The 21352-nt window shown below is 41.2% G+C and overlaps 1 protein-coding gene across 1 annotated transcript in view; it reads right to left on the bottom strand.

The window, feature by feature from the left end:
- The window catches only part of COL21A1 (collagen type XXI alpha 1 chain), a 108647-nt gene that overhangs the window by 48945 nt on the left and 38350 nt on the right, over positions 1-21352 (bottom strand). The window contains exons 2-10 of the mRNA XM_080998098.1: positions 18969-19094; positions 14038-14589; positions 8391-8559; positions 8025-8241; positions 6875-7048; positions 5929-6006; positions 5104-5112; positions 4338-4421; positions 1558-1620 (exon numbers count right to left, since the gene is read on the bottom strand). Of these exons, the coding sequence (XP_080854224.1) occupies positions 1558-1620; positions 4338-4421; positions 5104-5112; positions 5929-6006; positions 6875-7048; positions 8025-8241; positions 8391-8559; positions 14038-14589; positions 18969-19056 (1434 nt within the window). The 5' untranslated portion in view covers positions 19057-19094. The remainder of the gene's footprint in view (positions 1-1557; positions 1621-4337; positions 4422-5103; positions 5113-5928; positions 6007-6874; positions 7049-8024; positions 8242-8390; positions 8560-14037; positions 14590-18968; positions 19095-21352) is intronic.

A 21352-nucleotide genomic window follows, 5' to 3' on the forward strand; every position in this document is an offset into this window, starting at 1 on the left:
AAGGGTTCAAAATGAACCCATGAAAAGAGTTCTTTAAATTGCTCCCAGGTTCTGCAACTAGGAGTTCTCTTTGAACATGGCTCCAGTATTGCTTATTGAAATTATTGGACTCTTCCCTAATATAATCTTCCAGTATATGGAAAGAAGTGTATTTTTGGTATTACTGCTCTTCATACTAGCATTGTGTCAGCATCCAAAGGGAACCACCACAATAATCTCAACCATCTGTTATACCTACGAACATGGCCAAAATGTAACTAAGCAACCAAAATAAGAAATTTGGACATTTTATAAAGTGCAACATGGAGTTCTCCAAGTAATTGGCAATGTTCCTCAGATTTACAGAGTTTCCAGCAAGGATTTGTTTAAGATTTTCCATACAGAGCTGATACAGAAAACCAAATATACAACCACCACCATCAAAAGACTCCTTACCAGAAATAGAATGTGAAATGCAAAAAATAAAAAATCACAGGCCTCATACATTCTGGGCAAGAACCGAATGCCTTAAGTGGCATTAACAATAATAAAGGCCACGTTGCTTAACTTGGAGCTCATTTTCTTGAGATTTCTGGAAACCTTCTAAAGGCCCATAAGAATTAAAACCAAATTCTTTGAATTCATTATTACCAAAGTCAAAAGGAGATGAATGGTTTTGGGAAAAGACCCAAACTTCTGCTTCAACATTTTAATTTGCCCTTACTTTAATTGCCTGGTAAAGTAACTGAACTCATTTGAACCTTTTAAAGCCTCCCTTCTAACACTTTCACAACACAGTACTATAAATGTCTATTCAGAAGTTATGTGCAGAGAAGCTTATTCCCAGGGTGAGTATGGGCACTGCAGACTTATTCGCAGTACTAATGATAACCGTCCATCCACATTTTTGCAAGAACTAACAGGAACAATATATTACATTTCTTATTTCTTTTTGGGTGGGATACAGTTACATATTGTTTTACCCCAAGGAGGAAGCCATTAGACTAGCTAGTGAGCAATTAGCTGCATTCCTCTTCCTTCTACTCTTTCTTAACAAAAATCAGCCATGTGAACGAGGGCTCGCTGCAGCTTGCTCTCGTAATGCTATTGTGAAGATATCACATCAGAACTGAGTGAGCACAGCATTCAGAACTCATTTTTTTGTTTTTTAATGGCTGAAACTATTTTAAAGAAAAGACAAAACTAATCCTAACTTGCCATCATTTCAGTTTCTGAAACTTGGATTATATATCCTTGTTGACATTCTATGCCCCTTCCGCAATAACAATTAACAATTTATGACGCCCGACTGTAAGATTAGAAATTGCTGCACAAAAAACCCAGTAAATTATAAATTTAAAGGAAAGGGTAGCACTGACATATTACTTCTGTGGCTTTTTCAATAAAAGGTATGGATCTTCCCTGAATCCTCCTTGATTGGGAATTCCAACTGTCACCCCTTACTCGTGATCCTGATGTTAATAATGAGCATTTGCCTCCCTTAATAATGTTCTGATACAATTCTAATGTCAGTTTTGCATTAAAGTTACTATAGATGACTAAGTTTTTAGTACTCACAGGCTTACCATCTCGACCAGGTTCTCCAGGATAGCCATGATTCCCAGGTTGTCCAGGATCCCCCTAGGGAGAAAGCAAACATATTAGAACAGAACAGAACTGAGAAGGTTGCAGCAACTAAATGCTGTACAATACCCCCCGCCTCTAACAGATGCTACTCAGAGTTTCAATCAACCTAAACAGGAGCCTTGTACAGGGCTCCTGAAAGGAAGGAGGTGGTTTCAGATGCGGACAAAGGAATGGAAGTGGGTGCCCTCCCCCCAGCTCTTCTGAAACCTTCACACACTGCCCTATAAAGTGGTAAAGGGCTCGTGGTTCAGGGCTAGTTGTCAGCCCTGAAACTAAACTCTTTATTGCTTCCACAGGTGGAAGGAGTGGGTGTTTCTCCTGGGAAAGTTATAGAAAATATATCTTTTCCACTCCTGAAATCTTCTGAAATAACATGGAGAAGAGGAGTTTAACATTATAGTACATATCCCCCTAACCCTTCCAGGGTTTATATATAAATATGGGGGAGGTTTCTGGAGAGTGTGAAGGGAAATATGTCCTTTTTCCTCTTGTCCCTTCTGAAACCTCCTCATAAATAGTGCAGGGAGGAAAGGTTGTTTTGCCTCACTCTATTCTGACATAGTAAATTCTGACGCACAAATTTTCTGCTTTGTGTGAAGCTCACAACCCATAGATCTGCACAGAAACTACAGCGGAATTGGTGTGGCCATCTTGCCTTCTCTGTGCATGTGTGTGTTTCCCCAAAGGGTTACCTCATCTAACATCAGCCACTCATGCTTCTTCTGGAAAATGAAATAAGCCTGTCATTCTAGCCCATTCATTTGCCTGGTGCAGCTTAGGCAGGTATAACCCCTAACCAACCACCTCCTATCTCCCTCTGTTGTTCATTCATGGAGGGCCAAGCTAATGTTAATTGTAGCTAATGTTAATTGTGTGGATTAAAGCAGTACATTTTTTTCAAACTACTAATTACCACTGCAGAGGGGCCCAAGCAGGAGAAAGACCACGGGATATAGGAATGGGGAGTTTAACCCATTCCATTATGGCCCCAACATAAATCACCCCTGAAGGTGCTATTTACATTGGTGCCAAAAGAGGCTTCCCTGACAATGTAAATATAAACTAGGGATGGGGTGGTGGAATTGATCAGGACAATGGCAAGCTTGAGCCTCCCTGAGGCTGACATTTACATTTGTAAACATTTGCACGTTAACTGTACCCACATGACTAACACCATGTCTAATAGGGCCTTTCAGCCACAAGAGAACCTGATCACATGTTGCCAAGTTGGGGTGGTGGGTTGCAAGTGAATGCACCCATTTGCTGTTCATCCATATTTTGGCACTTCAGGAAATTATACTTTCAAAGTCATAAAAACTTGGAGGGAAGCCCAGAAATATTTCATGCAACAGTTGGCCTTTATAATACAGTCCTTAATCTCTCAGCGCAATACATCCTCACTGGTTGCGGTTCTGTTTTCACAAGATATGTTCTTCTGCTTCATATTTAAGATGTTACAGACTTTTATAACATGCATAAGTACATAAACATGTTCTGAAGAGATGATGTTCAAGTGGAGACTCAGGGAGTTGGCTGAGTTGAGATCATTGTCTTCTAGAGTATTTAAGAGTGTCAGAACATCCATTACAAGAGAACATTGGGTGAAAAACTGAAGATGGTGGGGTCTGCCAGGGGCCATGTCTTCAGCTACAACTGTGTGGTCCAAAACCTGGGCAAAGTTGCTTGGCCTTAATTTTGCAGCTGCATTAAGTCTTAGTACTATGCAGAAAACAAATAATGAGATAATTGTTACGTTCTAATCCAACATTGGTAGGGACGCGGGTGGTGCTGTGGGTGAAACCTCAGCGCCTAGGACTTGCCGATCGCATGGTCGGCGGTTCGAATCCCCGTGGCGGGTGCGCTCCCGTCGTTCGGTCCCAGCGCCTGCCAACCTAGCAGTTCGAAAGCACCCCCGGGTGCAAGTAGATAAATAGGGACCGCTTTCTAGCAGGAAGGTAAACGGCGTTCCGTCTGCTGCGCTGGCTCGCCAGATGCAGCTTGTCACGCTGGCCACGTGACCCGGAAGTGTCTGCGGACAGCGCTGGCTCCCGGCCTATAGAGTGAGATGAGCGCACAACCCTAGAGTCTGGCAAGACTGGCCCGTACGGGCAGGGGTACCTTTACCTTTACCTAATCCAACATTATTATAATAACCCATTACATTTAAAAGCTATACTTAAGATCTCTGTCTAGCTGACAATGGCCCAAATGAAGCATGCCTCAGTTCATTTTATTCTCCCACCTCCACTCCTAATACACACTTAGATTCCAGAAACTGTAACAAATTTTATTCTAAGGAAAGTCAACAAGCTGCCCCTCCAGATGTTGTAGAACTCCAGCTCCAACCAAGCTCAGCCAGCATGGCCAATGGTCAAGGGTACATGCACTCTCCCCAACTGACCCCTAGCTAAGAGGAACTGATAGCAACAGTAACAGCTTCTTCTAAACAGCCATTCTCTTTCCCATTCTATTTTAACTTCTTTTTAACTTGGCACTTATTGTTGTAATGATCTTATGTAAACAGATTTGTAAAGTCAACCTGAAAAGCAGTATATAAAACTGTAAACTAAGAAATAATAAATGCAATTTTCACTTTGGGCCTTTAAACTAGAAGGGGGCATATAAATAAGGCATTATGATCATAATTTGTGTTATGGCCACAGAGTTAAACATAATGAATGCAACTAAACATTATGAAAAGCTCCACTCACTTTGGGGCCTGGTGGTCCTTGTTTTCCTGGAGGGCATATACAAGGAGGTGGTGTAGCTCCTACATCGCTTGGTCCATTCATGCACTACCAAAAACCAAAAACAATTTTCAATTGTGCACACCAAACCAACTTTATGCTTATTAACAACCTACTCCACAAAGTCCTTCACCCCTGAAATCCCTGCTGAAATCTACCATGTTGGCTTGACAGTGATTTCATGATACCAACGTATGATGAGGAAATCAGAGAGTGGCCCAGTTCACAGGTAATTTTAAGCTGAACTATTCCATAGTATGAACAAGCAAATGTTCAGGCTCCCGGAGAGGAGAATGTGACTGCTTTTCTCCTCTCTCCCCATTTTGCTGCTGGAATAGCATGCCATCTGAACCTGGGCTCATGGTTTAGCTCTCTAAGTGCATATATTTTCTTAAATGTTAAGCATATTCCTTCTAAGACAAAGCAGACTACATAAAAGAGATTCAACAATGTGAGAACTAAATGCCACTACCCATGTAAAAAATAGCATATAAATTGCATGCCAAATTCACTCCAAAATAATTTAACACTCCCCCACAAAAAAAGGTTGCACATATTATTCACTGAGCACAAAAGCTGAAAACAGAAAAAAAATGTTTACAAAAATATCCTCACTATCCCAGACAAACAGCATGCTCTTACCTGGTGATGTATTAACAAAGGAAGCAAGGGTGAGGGTGATACTAAATACTACCTTAAAGTCCATATGAATAGGCATGTTTTTGCCTACCTCTCCATTCTGGAATAAATAAATAAACAAAATCAGTTCAAGACTTTAGAAAGCCTGCAGAAATTGTTAAAATCAAAGCATATATAGTTGTAAAGGTAAAGGGACCCCTGACCATTAGGTCCAGTCGCATACGACTCCGGGGTTGCGGCGCTCATCTTGCTTTACTGGCCGAGGGAGCCAGCGTATAGCTTCCGGGTCATGTGGCCAGCATGACTAATCCGCTTCTGGTGAACCAGAGCAGCGCACAGAAACGCCGTTTACCTTCCTGCCAGAGCTGTACCTGTTTATCTACTTGCACTTTGACGTGCTTTCGAACTGCTAGGTTGGCAGGAGCAGGAACCGAGCAACGGGAGCTCACCCCGTCGTGAGGATTCGAACTGCCGACCTTCTGATCGGCAAGTCCTAGGCTCTGTGGTTTAACCCACAGCATCACCCCCTGTGAACCTTTTAATTACACTATGTCACATGTTACCAGTGTCTCCCTAGCATAGAGAGACTTCTGTAACAACCTCTAATGGTAAACAACAATTTCTCCAAAACACATTTTGCAGAAAATTCTGTCCTGAAGGAATTTGAAGGCTGACAGATAGCAGTGTGTTTTTTTAAAAAAAAAATCTTAGACAGGTAACACAATTATAGCTCAAGCGTTCTTTCTTTCTTTCTTTCTTTCTTTCTTTCTTTCTTTCTTTCTTTTATTTGAGAGAGATAGATAAAGAACTCTCTTAATAGGAGAACTGTTCTCCCCACTATTATATGGTTTCGTTTGTTTTTTATGAAAAAGAAAAACAAGCTTTACCAAAAATAAATAAATCCTATCATACTCACAAATCCAGGGATCTCACAGGCTGTTTCTCGGTTATTTTGTTCTGGGTCACAGTAGATCCTTAACTTTTGGACATCAAACTGTAACATGAAGATTATGAACTCATTAGATACCCATTTTTGATGCTTTTAATTAAAAATAACAGATTGCTGCAGAAATGGGGAGAACTGGATTTAAGAGTGGAAAAAGGAGAAACAGATAGAATCGAAATTGACAGAACCCTCCATTCATACTCATGAGCACTCCAACCAAATATCTTGAGCCTCAGATGGTCCAAGGGGAAATAACTCATTCTGTCTTACTCATACTGATTTACAGCACTATTTTACAAATTAGAAACATATAAGGGTCATTCATAATCAGAAATAACATCCATAATCTCTTGGAACATATTATTTTCTAAAATCCATTTCATAACAGCTAAGGAATTACTTGTAAAAGGGCAGGTTGTGCTTATATTTGTGTAGCAGAATGCAAACGTGGGCAGAAAGTGCTGAAAGTTCCTTAAAAACAGTTCAGACTCACACATTGGTAGTTTATGCATTTACTTATTGTACACCAAGTCCTCTGTAATGACACCAAGGTCAATGAATGCAAAAGGGAAACAGCTGCTTACAACTCTTATATTCCCCTTGTGCAAACAATTCACACTGGGTATTCTGTTCTTCAGAAACATTCAAGGCAAATACTGGTTTGGTCCTGACATCTCACTAAATAATGGTTTATGCTAACCATAGTTAAGAATCCATACCATGGTTTGAGCTACCAAACATACAAGAGGCTTATTGTTTGTTGATGTTCATCTGCTTTTGCTTTCCATCTGTTCACCCTTATTCACTAAACTTAATTGAACTTGTTCCAAATAATCATGCTTAGGATCAGGCTTAAATCTAAACATTGGGTAGGTGTAACTGCACTCCACAAATGTAGTATTCTGAGCATACATACCTGTACAGTCTCCTCCTTCCCAGAATATTTTCCAATTTGAGTTACTCCACTGATATAGATCCCTAAAACAGGACGCAATGGCTTTATTTCAGTTTCTTGGTCATCTATATACAACGTAACATCTGCTTCTGTTACTAAGAGACGGATTTGATGCCAGCCTTCATCAAACAACATCTAGAAAAAAGGGAGAGAATTGTAAATATATATTCAACATTCATGTCCATAAATGTAAAGACATAAACTAATACAAGTTTCAAAACTTGCTACCACCAGTCTGAATTAAGGGCTCAACCACTAAAGTGCATTATCTACTATAACAACTTAAAGAAATGGCCTAATAATTATATCAGACTGGAAAAAAACCCCAAAATTCTTTTTGGATTTTCCCATTATTACATGTAGGTGAGTTATAACCATGCCAAGCTTCATCTGTCCAGCTTGTGCTTCTCTAGAAGATAGCTAGGCATAACATTGATCTCCATCTTCTTTATAGAGATTACGTATCTATTTTTGTATTTCTATCATACTTTCCTATACCAAAGGCATAGAAAGGGGTGTATCTTTGGCAATCACTCATAGCCGAGTAAGACTGTCTTCCATAAACACGCTTTAACAATGAGTCCATAAGTGAATAACAAAATAGAATAACAAAATAGAAGAGCAACCTCTGTGTGTGTTTGCTTGTGTAATACACATGCACACACACACACACACACACACACACTTTGCAGATGGCATCTATAAATCGATCTATATATAAACACTAATTGCTTAATTTGGTTTGTGTGGGAAAGATAACGGCACAGCTAGTACTGCACCATTTCAGATGACAGGTTTTCCCAAGCAGAGCTACGATGGAATCACATTGTACAACATGAGCAGGGACGTGCCACCAAAAGGTGGTTTCTGGGTCTACTTCTTAAGTTTTCTAAAGGAACACAGGCCACATTTTATGTGGCATGCCGTTCAGACTTGACAAAGAGGAATGAACGTTTTGTCCTCAGAGATCCGTATTCAAGCACTAACTTCAAAAAATGAGAATCATCTCTGATGCTTTGTTATAATGAACAGTGAAACACTGGATCACTTCACGTTCAAAATCACAATATGGATAACAGATATATCAGCACATGAGTGATGTCTTCTTTACCTTCACACGGGGTGCAGTAAAAGTAACAACCTGCGTATCATTTACTAGGCTTGTTGTAGTAAATGACAGCGTTCTGTCTTCTCCATTTACAGTAACAGCTATTTGTGGCCTTCCATCCAGGCTTAAAATCCTCCACAAATCCCATGTTTTTCTGACTTTAAACCTCTGAGTGGATACAAACACATATGATGGAGGAAGGCCTTCTGGAAAGACATTCCTAGAAAGCAATTTTTTAAAAAAATTAGCAGAACATACACTCTGAATTCCTAATTCTTAAACAATTATCTAGTCCATTATAAGGAAGTCTTATTTTAATTTAAAAGGATATAAACTTTTTTAAAAACAAAAACAAAAAAAAACCTGTACCTTGTCAATTCTGACAAGTCAATACGCGAGGTTACTTCATAAGCTTTCGCATTGGTAGATGGAATCTGGATTCTCTTTTTCACCTTTTTCTTCACACCTAAACCTAGAAGTATATCAAATCCTTTTTCATCTCGTGATGCCACAGGAATTCTTGTTGGGCAAACTGATTCTGAAAAGCAACCAAAATACATACCATGTTTAATTCATGGATGTAGTAACCGATGTATAACTTTGAAAGCATGAGGTGCAATTTTATACCATTAGGCTGGTGCACAAGTACTGTAATTAAATTATTGTGTTGTTTGAACTGAGAGTCCAGCTCAAAACATCCTTTGGAAAACTTAATAAGAAGCTCACCATTGACTTTAGTGTGCTACGTAAATCAGAGATAATAAACCTATTTTCAACCTTCTAGGAAGCACCCCAGTGATGGGTATGACACCAGTAGATGTAGACAGATACATACCACTCTCCATGCAAGGAAGATGTAGAATCACAGTTCAAGAGGACATTTCTAGCCAGCTAAAATCACAACAGGAGGGCACCCTGAGAGATCTGGGAGGTCTGGGAGGATGTGGCTTGGGTCGAGTCCTGTGGACCAGACAGAGGGGTGTGGAGGCTCATATTCAACCCTTCGACCTAAAGTTTCCCACCTCTGGCATAAATGTGAACTATGATCATATTTTTTCCTATGTGAAATATCAGGTCTTTTGGACTGCGATTGTCATTGACCACCCCTGTATAGTTTTGATGCTCAAAAGCATTTTATGGTACTCTTAAGTTTTCATATATGCAGCCACACATGTGGGCAGCTACCTGCACCACAACTATCTGAGAGAAGTTCTGTGTGAGCATGCAAGGGGCCACCAACGTGGAGGGATATCAAGATAGTGCAACAGTTTGTTTCAGCAGGAGGCCAATTTGTGATGGTGTGATTAAAATCTGTGAGCCACACGTTGCCAAATTCATCTTCTTGCACTGGGAGGGTGCAAGCATTAAACAGGCTAATCCTACACAATGCTGCCATGTTGTCACATAAACTGGTGCAGGTTAAAAGCAGAAAGCCACCTGCTTTAAAATTTAAATTAAGAGGGTGAAAGACATACTTTGCTGCTGTGAAGGGACTGAGAAACACAACGTCATTAAATTTGAAATGCACCAAACCTTGCTTTAGCTTTATGAGCTGCGGTGAGCCTCAAGTTTATGCACTTCTCTCTCTGCTCTTTCTACAAGAAGAGGACACTAAAAACTTCCACTTTTGTTTTATAATAAACTGCAGTCTTCTGTTATGTCCAAATTCAGGAATCTGTAGTTTAATCTTACTATGCTTCATTGACAAACTTGGATTCCTCAGTTTGAAGGTAATACTATAAAAATTACAGCTTTCAGTCTGCCCTGCTCATACTTGAAGATAGAAAGGAGAATGTAGGGTGGTGTGCCAAAGCTTGCCACAGCTCTCTCTCATAACAGGAAACCATGGTTTGATAATATACCTGAACTAGACCACTGTTTACACTTTCCCTTCTAGAGCTATTGGCAAGCCAAAAAGAGGCAGACCTTGTGCCAGACACTACTAACTCCTCTCTGTTGCTCCTGTCCTAAGGATCCATTCTAACCTTTTGTGCTGGTTGCCCTTCATTCTACAGTACCTCCTGGTATAATAAGGATTATCCAATGAAGAAATCCACTGAAGCCCCATTCTGCAGACCCTACAAAAAAATCAAGGGCCAGACCCAGAGTCAAGCAAACTACAAACTACTTGCATTCAACGAGCTGTGTTTTGACTTCTTCGCATTCACCAAGACTGCTACAGACTGGAAATGAATTTCATTCTAAAGGAATGTGATATGAAAAAAATTGTAGCTGGCTGAATGCTACTTAAAAAAAACACAAAATACAATACTGGGCGCTTAAGGTACAATGTTAAAAGGAATTTTAAAAAGTAGAAATGTGCCAACTTTTCTTTGCACTGACACAGAATTTATGGCGAAAGCTCTGTTGTTAAGACTTTAGGGAATGGAGAAATGAAGATGTGGAACTAATGATGATTTTGTAGCATGCTTTGCTAAGATGCAAACATTCAAAACACTGCATAAAATGAGGCTTGTTTCAGATACAGAAATAGGCAACCCACTCTTTCGTTGTGTGTTGACCAGCCACCCATTTTCACAACTAGCTCCAGAATGGTAGTTGCTGATCCTACTGGAAGCTACTGGTGCCATGAGTGCAAGCAATCACATGAGAACTGGGAATGAATTCAGAACTGAGTTTTGTCATGCCCCTGCCAGGAAATACTAAACCCAGCCCCCCACCCTAAATTTCTGCATATATGCCATTATCAAACTCTTTCTCATCATGGTAATGACAGTTCAGCAGTCAGCAAGACCAACAATCATATCTCTGGAACTGGTTGGGGAAATGGGTTTTTAATCTCAATTCCTGTTGAGAGACATGAATTTAAGGGCAGATAATCTGTTCCCAAATATGTCATTGTACAGTAACGTATTAGGCAATGACAATGGAATGCTTACAATTATACATGAAAGCAAACATCTACTTAAAACAGAAAGTACAAATAATCATAAGGTATCTGATTAATAAAGACACCAGTACAGTTTGTACACCGCAAACCATTTTTTAAACATCTGTGACATCAGAACACAGCTGCAAGGTTTAGAATGTAGTTCTGCTATTACTTAAGAATCTTGATATTTTATTTTCATCTTACTAAGTCCTTTAAAACAAATCCAGTTTCTACATTCAATTACAATGGAAGTAGCAAGTCACATGGGGGTTAACAGAAGGCATACATGGATTTGATGGTTGTTAGTTCCTGACCCATAAATAAAAGAAATATTATAAAATTGTTATTATTACCATTATCTTTATAATTATCATCATCATCATCATCATCATCGTAAAACAACAAATGATTGCACCATCCATATTCATGGTTCTTTAAAGAGTGGAAGAAGCAAGAAATATGTGGAGAAGAAGTCCTGACCTAAAGAGTTGACACTGAGGCACAACTAGATACAAAGGTGAGGAGGGCCTTGATCAGATCTCCTGTAGCGTATGCTCCTACGATAAGTGTAGCTAGAAAGTGGAATTCAGATCAGAGCTGGGGAAGGAAGCCACACGGTACATATCTATTTTGCCCCACGAGGCAAACAGCAGTTCTGGGAGAGTGATTCTGATCAGAAAACAGCAGCTAAGGAAAAGGGTTAACCCCGGGGTAGTTAATGGTATGTCCTCTCCATTGGCCATGCTAGCTGGAGCTGGGAGTTATAGTGTAGTTGGCTACATCTGAAGAGCATCACTTCACTACCACTAGGTTAATCCCTTTCCACCACAGCCCAGTCCAAGCTGGGCCCTCTCTATGGCTCATTTCACCCTTTTAAAGGGCTCAGTTTACCCTTAAAAGAACAAACAAACGGTGCATCCATCATGGATGAACAGCTGCCTTGACTCATCTTGTTCCTTTTTGGCAATGCTGGAGAGAATTGCAGTCATGGATTTATTTCTGTTAAGTGTGCAAAGTGCCAGCACCTTTAGGAACAGCACTGTTTCTGACTTGTTTAAAGGATTTTCTAAAATTATAATAAATATTCAGAGAACCTTCTGAAATCTTATGCATTGCAGTGGGTACATTACACGTCAGGGGTCTGGATCCGAAGGCGACTTTCAAGTCACAGAAGACTCTTTCCATGAATGGAACAGAACCTTTGGATCCTACCCAGGATCTTCTCTTTTCAAAACATAGAAAGAGAGCAGACTTCAAGTGCTAGGGCTTAAATTTCATCTCGCATCAAGCCTGAAACACAGCTATGTCATATAGTTTATTTTAAAATCCCAGAGGGCAGTCTCTGCATTGCCAGGGATAGCTGCAGCACATTATGTGGGGAATATTTTGAATGTCTCTGAAACAGCCCCAAGTATCCTTTGCCAGCAACTTTTGAAGCATAGGGAAAGAGCAAGAGGGGTGGGCGTGAAAGGTTCTAAGGAACATTGCAAAAACAACTTTGTGGTAGAGTAGCTACACAAAACCTCCCTGCAAAGAGAGAGTACGTGGAGGGAGAGAAAGATTTTTCAGTAACACAACTGGATGGGAAACCCAGAAGCCTCTGGGGGTTGTTGGACTCCAACTCTCATCAGCCCCAGCCTGCATGGCCAATAGTCAGGAATGATAGGAGCTGTGGTCCAACAACATCAGGAGAGGCACAGGTTCCTCATCCCTGATTCAGTCATTCCACTGGCAGGGTCAGAAAAGGTCAAGCCCTGCAGTTGCTTTCTGCTGATGCATGACACTACAAAAGCATGGAAAGCTAGACTAAAACAAAACCATGACAAGGTAAGTAGGCGCACAACCCTACCACAAGCACAGGTAGATTCTGCTTAGGATGAGGAAAATTGTGTTGTGTTGATGAGAGCTTGCTCCCATCTCAGCCTTTTCAGTTTCTGAATCAACCGAAGATGATAGTTTCTGACCATACCAGTGGTTTCCACACTCAATCAAGTAACCAGTCCCTCTTGGGCCTCTCCACTCACAATGGCCGAGCCATATTATTTATTTAGTATTATTATTTATTGAATTTATATACTGCCCTATAACCTGGAGGTCTCAGGGCGGTTCACAGAACAATATCAAAATATAAAACCACAACAAATATAGTCAATATAAAAACAACAACCCAATAACCCCCCATAGTCATCAGTTCACCGCTAAGGCTGCTGCAAAGTCTTGGGGAAGGTCAGCCAGCAAAAGTTTCATATTCTTAACCACTAGTCTAGACTTGGGAATTGCCAGATGCGATGATTACAAAGTCTGCCTTGGCAGTGAGCTTCATTTCCTCACTTCTCATGCAAACGCGTTTCTCTTTCATACCAAACCTGTGTGTCCTTCTGCTGTACACAATGGTTCCTTGTTCAGATCTACTGAGTGGCATTAATTAAATTATATCTGCCCTTTGTCAGAAATAAAACAAAAAAATTCAGATCCATACGTCAACTTCTTCTCTAAGACTATCAGGGTTCTGATTTTTAACAGACAGCTCACAGACCATCAATAATCCTGTACACATAATGGGGCAGCAGGCACATCCATACATCTCCCACTGAGTGGAAGGATATACGTAAATCCTAGAAAAGGCCCATTTCTGAAACCCTGGAAAGCTCCTGGCAGTCAGTGGAGAGAAAGTAGGGGTAGGGAACTGGATCCAGCTGTTGGGTCAGTATATCACCCCCACCCCATCAATCACATGATGTCACAATGATGTCAGGTGACTCAGTTTTGCTCACACATGGGCAAAGGGCTCTATAGATGCCACCAAGCCGCTAACTGATAGTGTCTTCAAACCTCCTTTCAGCCCAGTTGCATCTTTACCTGACAACAGCTATACAACTGGTGGGCGTGGCTTGGCTAAAATGGCCTCCTGAGTCAAATGGGGAGGTCTGGTGGCCTAATTACACCCAAGGGCCAGAGATGCCCCACCCCTGAGCTAGAGGGAGTGATGGCCTGCCTGATGGTATGGCAGCTTCCTATACAACCAAGTACTAAAATAAGTGAGGCCAGCATACCACTACAGCACATCATACTCCTTAAAGGAAAAAGAGGTTAATGACTCTGCAGAAAGGCATTAATATTTACCTTCACAGAGTTTCTGCTTTATGACTTCTCTTATTCTGGATATTGCAATATAATCTTCAACATAGAACACATATGTTGACGAGGGCTTGTTGGCAATGGCTCTTAGTTCATCCTCTTCGGTTTCTGACCCAACTCCAATGGCAAACAGAGTGATCTTGTTTTTTCTTGCTTCAGCTGCCACTTCTTTGACGTCATCTTGTGACTTTCCGTCGGTAAGTACCACTGCGATTTTTGTAAGGAACCTTGCGGATTTGGCAAATAGGTGATCGATTGCAAACTGAATGGCTTTCCCTGTTCTTGTATTTCCACCCAAGTACTGTATGTATTCCATTCCTCTGACGAGGTTTTCATTTGAATCATGAGACCCAAGTGGGATTTCAAGCACAGGATAATCACTGTACTGAACTACTCCAACTTGAATGAACTTTGGTCCAATGTCAAAGTTACTTGTAATATTGACAAGCCACCTTTTGACTATTTCAAAGTTTTCTGGGCCAACACTCCAGGAGCCATCCAATATGAACACTAGATCTGTTGGGGCAGTTCGACAACCTTAAAAATGGAGAGAGAGGAGAGAGAGAGAAAAACAGAAATCAAATTCAGTAATCTGTATTGAATGTAATCTCAGTGTTCTATCTTCAAGGGTCAAGGGCATGATATTTTTGCAAACATTTATGCCATGATCGGGTGGGATCAAAACAAAGTTAATTGAAGTTAGGTTCCACTTAAATCAGTGGGGGAAAGTTATTCATGACTTAAGCTCCACTGATTTCAGTGGATACTGAATTCAACTAATTGGCAGAGAAATCCTAAATAGGGGGAGCTGTCATACAATACATTGTCTTAAAATAAACTGGTGAAGTATGCTAGATCCAAACTCTGTTCAGGAGCCCCAGGGAGGGTTAAACACCAGATGAGCTGGCTCCAGCCCAGCAGAGAGAAAAGGAGCCAGCAAAACACAGAGCCAGCTCAGCCAGCATTACTATGGGAACTGCAGCCACCTTTTGGTGCACAGAGGATAGTCCACAAGTGCCCTTAACAGGTGCATACGGACTGCAATAATGCTCAAAGACAGCTCATGGGAAGCAGCTCAAAGTGCAAGTGTAGGCATGCAGATAAACAGGGGACAGAGTGCACATGGCATCCCTATAGACACTCACCACAGCAGCCAGACAGCAGGCACTGCATGCCATGCACCGGAAGGCACACTCACCGCACCAACTGCACTGTCACAAGCAGGAACAGCGCAACACAGCACAACCAGATAGACAAACACATGTGAAGCACACCCTGTACCCAACATCGCACCACTGACAATCAAACATCCACACAGGCTGCTGCCACCAGCCGCACACCCCTAAAGAATGGCGCACACAGGAAGATGCCAAAGGACAGTTCACTGAAAGCACCCTACGAGATGCTCATGGCTAAAGGGCAGAAATGGCAGGGAATACATGCACTCCACTCCTAAAGCCCCAGAAGATGCCCTTGAGGCAGCTGTGGTGTGGACAACCCTGGGCAGAGGCAACAAGTGCCTCCCCCACAGCCCCAGTGCAGTTAACATGCACAGGATTGTGCTGCATTTCTCACCAAAATTAACAGGTCTTACATATTTCATGACTACAAAAGGTTCAGCCGGATTTAAGGAAAACCAGCTTTCTTTGAGCTGGAGCCTGTGATTCCTGTTTGTGGTCTCATCACCTGAGTATTATGAGCTTTTCCGAAAGATGTGCACTGAGCTAATATTTTCCCATTTCCATCTAGTGATTTTCCAATGGATTTGGGCTCCAAATTTTTTTTGCAATGATTTTGGCAGGGAATAGGAAAGAAACAGTAGCCTAAAAACGGATGATAGAGCCACTTGCAAGTTTCTGTGTCGATAGGTATTTTCTGCTTGCAAGCCATGCCTCAGGTGGTTGGATTTTGTGTGTGCGTGTTTTACTAGAATTTCGTTGCTTTTTATTTGTTGGTATATAATGAGCGCCGCAACCCCAGAGTCGGTCACGACTGGACCTAATGGTCAGGGGTCCCTTTACCTTTGCCTTTATATAATTTGTCAGATACATTTACAATTTTCTGAAGTGGTATATATTGCTGGGCTATTACATCGAGAAACAAGAACTTTCAAACAGATGTGGTAGTCATTTGAGTGAGGACAAAATACAGCAATACGCATTGTTTTTCCATCGTACATAGGGAGTGCTTTAAACCATTCAAAACTCTGCAGAGTGGTTTGTGGTTATCATAATGCACTGGAGAGAAACCACAAGCTCTCAGACATCATCCGTAAATGGTCACACCTAACCACATCTGGTTGTGTCTAACCACACAGTATTTAACTAAATTCAAAAGTGCAGCAGATTAACACACATCCTAAAAATATCTTTCCTGTGCCTCCATTTGTTATTGTACCCACTACACTGAACACTTGGCATAAGATACTTAGTTGATTGCTTCACCTGAATTAAGTCAAAAGACATGGCCAGTGATCCAGAGCCTGGTACCTATGTGGGTTTTCTTGCTTTTCTTCTGTCCATGGAAAACACTCTTCACATGCAAAGGCATTTCCCATCTAGATGTTGAGGGTGTCTCAAGAGCTGCTGGACAGCAGCCAATGTGCGGCAGAGTGGACTACAACTCCTATCAACACTGATCATTGACCATGCTGACTGAAGCGAATGGAATATGTAGTCCAAAGTACCTGGATTTTGCTACCCCCTGCACTAAAAGTCATATTTGGACGCCCTTCTTCAGGTACATATTGTGTATGAGGTGAAGCAAGTGACGGGGGGGGGGGGGCTTAATTAGTGGTAGCATCTTGCTTGTGAATGTTCTCCACAGGGAGACTTGCATAGTACCCATTCTGACATCTCATTGGTGCTAAGCAAACACTTTAAAAAAAATTCCAGGCTTCTCCATTTTTGCAATGTTTTTATCTACTGTTATTTTATTTTACTTTGGTTATATACATCTTATTTTTTAAAAAAACTTGTAAGCTACTTTGGAAATATTTACATTAAAGGGTGGTCTATAGATCTTTTTAAATCAATCAACCATTTGTTTGTCTGAGGTTTAAATCTTTTGATCGACTGTAAATAAAAAAATCCTACTGTAAAGAAAAATAATCCTACAGGGAAATACAGACCTATCCCTGGAGATAACTTACTAGTGAACCTGAATTCCACAATTTTTATTGCTGGCTTCAACCAGTTATAATGTATAAAACAGAGTACAGCTTAGGTTCAATGTACTGTTAAATAACCTCAAGCCTGCCACATCGCTTCCCCACAGCATCATTCAATATAATTTTCTCTGAGATGATTTAGAGTTCACTGAGGGTAGCTAAAATAAAAATAAAAATGGGCTGCATATTGCTCAGGGGGGAAAAAACTTTAGCTCTGTCACAAAGCACACACGCCAAGGCCATCCAAGGTCAATTCCAGACTTCAAAATAGTGCTACCTAAACACAAGAAGGACGTATAAGCATGCTTGGAGGATTTGAAGAAATACAAAAAATTATTTAGGATGGAAAACAAAAGCGGGGGACCCAAAACAGTCCAATGAACACTGGGCATGCTCATTTGCCACAGACTGCCAAGTGACATGTAAGGCAGAAAATAACTTACAGGGGAAAGAATAGATTATTGTGGAACAGCTGATTGGCCAGAACACAAAACAGAATCACTGAGCACTGTAACATTTTGTTGCAGGTCCCATTTGTGATACATATATTTTAGAACACCTGCTTGGTGCACTTGCTCTTTACATTTTAGGTGTACACTCCGTTTAAATAAAAGGTTAAGTTACACATAAAACAACATAAAGACTTGATTCAGGTGCCATAGTCCTGCCATGCGCCCAAATACTCTCTCCCCTTTCCTCCTCTCGTCACACACCCATAAGCTTTCCCGGGTTGTTACAATTCAGTTTGCCATGATGTCCAGACTAGGAAACTGTGGTGTAAATACTCTCCACAAACCAGGTTTTCCAACATGAATTGCAACGTGGCTTGTTTGGAGCACACAAAGCAATTTCCTGGATCAGATGTTACTGCAAACTGTAGTTGTAAAACAAACAAACAAACAAACAGGAAGGCTTGATTTATCCAGGTATATGAGGGAATGTGGACAGGAGAGGAGGGAGGGAAATTACATAGGCACATTGTGCATTCCCAGTCCAACAGACTGTGGTCTGTTGAACAGGGAAGATGATGTCTAAACTAGACCAAGTGTAAAAAGGACCAAGATACAACAGTACCGCAGACCCAGGGAAAGACTGTAATATTGTTATGTGGCCAGGGAAGCTGGGGAATTGATGTAAGGACTTATTTGCACTATACATTTAAAGCTGCATCAAGCCACTTTGAACAGTCTTGGTCCTCTCCCCCCACCCCCGGCAAAGAATCATATTGCCCACACAAGAGCTACAACTTCCAGAGTGGTTTAACAATAAACTCCTTATTCCCTGGGAACTCTGGGAATTGTAGCTCTGTGAAAGGAATAGCACACTATACTTCTCATGATTCTTTCAGGGAAGCCACAACTGTTTTAAGTAGTATGATACTGCTTTAAATATATAATGCAGATGGACCTTAGGTTTGTAAAGATCTCTGATCCAAGCTGTACAAAACCAACATTACCTTCCTGTGGGAGAAGTCTGAACTTGTCACTTTTGAACTGTCATGCTATATAGCTTAAATATGGTACCTTAATATAGTCCCTAAAAGTACATTTATAAGGTATGCAAATCTATCTCCAAAGATATTATCAAGCGCATTAAAATATTTTAAATGAAACATTACAATGAAAAATTGCTTACACATTATTTTAAGGAAAGAAGGAACCTCATGGAGGAGAGAAAATGGGGACTATTAGAGAAGCCTCCACAATTTATTAAACAGCCATGGTTAGCAAATAAAGTTGATTCTTACTTGATCTTACATCACCATCTTCAGCCGATATGTAATCGCGCAGCAACAACATTAAAAATGCCTGAAGAAACTTTATGTTCTTTGCCATGTATACAGTATTTCCAGCACTTCAAATCCTAAAATAAACTGGGAAAAGAAAAGTTACTTTATTACAATTGCATTAAAATACAGATGCAACATATCTGAACTGTTTTGGCTTTCTATAGGGTCTAGCCTAACTAGTCCTACTGTGTGCATTTCATGACTTTAATGGTGTTGAGCGAAATGAATAGCGCTAAAATGTATAATACATTTCTGAGAGTTCAAAATTATTTATTTTACTTATTTATTAGATTTATATACAGCCATTCATCATAAGATCTCAGGACAGTTCACTGAATAAAATGTTGGATAAAAACAAGTAAATAAGTAAAACAAAACAGCAAAACAATAACGCCCCCCTCCCACAGGCACATTTAAAAGGATGTAGAATATTAACCAGCCAAAAGCCTGGTTGAAGAGGAACATTTTAGCCTGGTGCCTAAAAGTCTGTAATGAAGAGTTTGGAGAGAGCATTCAACAAATGGGGAGCCACTATAGAGAAGGCCCATTCTTGTGTTGCCAACCTCCAGACTTCATGTGAAGGAGGCACATGAAGGATCTCAGAAACAGGGGTCTGGGATGGCTTACCTGGGGAGAGGCAGTCCTTCAAGCATTATAGTACTGAGCCATTTAAGGCTTTATGGGTCAAAACCAGCACTTATGTAAGAAACTAAAGTGTACATCAGGGGTGGGGCAGCTGTGGCCCCTCCAGATGTGTTTGGTCACTAACACTCATCTGCTCTAGCCAGCATGGCCAATGGTCAGGTGTGATGGGAGATGCAACTCAACAACCTCTGGAGGCCCACAGGTTCACCATCTCTGGCCCACATGGCTTCTCTGCCACTGGGGATATAAGAGTCAGAAATTCACTACAGTGGGTTCAGTCTACTAGAGTATTGTGCTAGTGCTCCCCCACTGAGTCTTCAGCCCTGGCAAAGTCCCAAAGTATACCCAGATAGCACACTCAAGCTGCATGGAAGAGGGGACAAAACTTCTTGCAAGGAGCAGCATGCTTATGGCTCCTCCTCCTCCTTAAAATGTTTATTATAGAAACACTGCTCTATGATGAATTCCTACTGGGTTTTCCAGAAAGGCATAACAGTCCATACAGAGACTGCTGCGCAAGTGGCATGCCGGTGACCTGTTATGAAACTTCTCAAAGAGCTGCATAAAACCTGAGAACCTGCTTCAAGGATGCCAAGCTCTAGTCTGGCATTTGCAAGCATCCTCGGGGCTGCAGGTCTATGGAAACCAATAGCTATTTCCTTTGCAAAGAGCAGCCAGGGAAGTACAATGAAAAGAATGCCATTAATTTGCCATTAACATACATACAGCCATCCAGCAGATGGAAACCTCAACTTCAACAAGCCCTTGGCTTCACAAACACCAGTACAACAGTTGCCAGGGTTTTATTAGAACAGTGAGCAAAATAAAGTTTTATAGAGCACAGGGAAGGAAAACAGAAGGTGCAAATACAGTAAACAATGGTTAAGGCTCTGCTCCAACTCTCCTCTTTAATGGAGGTACACTATGCCCCTACAAATGAGGGGGCCTTTTCTGTGCTGGCACCCCAGAGTGGCACGGCTAGCACCAGCATTACAAGATTTTCAGGTGAAGCTTTTCCTATTTGTGCAAGCATTACAGATTGGGAATATGATTTTGGGAACTATATTTGATTCTGCTTTTAGCTGCCTGGGTTGTTTTTGTCATGCATATATTTTGTTATGCTTATTTGTTGGTTTTAACATGTTGTGTGCATGAGTCTCATGTTTCTGTACACCGCTGTGAATTTAACAGGTATTATACAGAACAATAACATTCTAAATAAATAAAATGTGCCAAATTGGGGGGTGGGGGTTCAACTTGCATATTTGGGGCCAACTAAGATCCCCGGATGTACAGGCTTTGGCACTTGTGGTATGGTTTATTTAAAGTTTCCTGTTACATCCAAACTGGGAAAGTGTGATTTAATCTCAGTCTTGTGCTGATTCCATAACCTAGTTTGTAAGTCAATGTTTGCAAAGCAAGCCAGCCCTTACACCCTGCTCAGCTCTGCCAGTCAAACTGGCTTCCAGCCAGCCATCAAACTTGAAAGTGAATAGGAGGCCCACTAGTCAGAATGGGCGCTCCAAGGGGGAGGGTGGGGCTTCACTGTCCTGGGATCTGCAGGATCTCAAGGTGGTCCCACAGCTACAGACAGCCAACATCAGGCTCTTTCCAGTCCCAATTGCTGTGCCAAACTGGAGCTGGAGCAAGAATCAGGCCCTTCATCCTGCTCCCGCCGCAGCACCACTAAGCATCCT

The sequence above is a fragment of the Podarcis pityusensis genome (genome assembly GCF_964106645.2).
Source record: "Podarcis pityusensis genome assembly, chromosome: 3".
NCBI lineage: Eukaryota > Metazoa > Chordata > Lepidosauria > Squamata > Lacertidae > Podarcis > Podarcis pityusensis.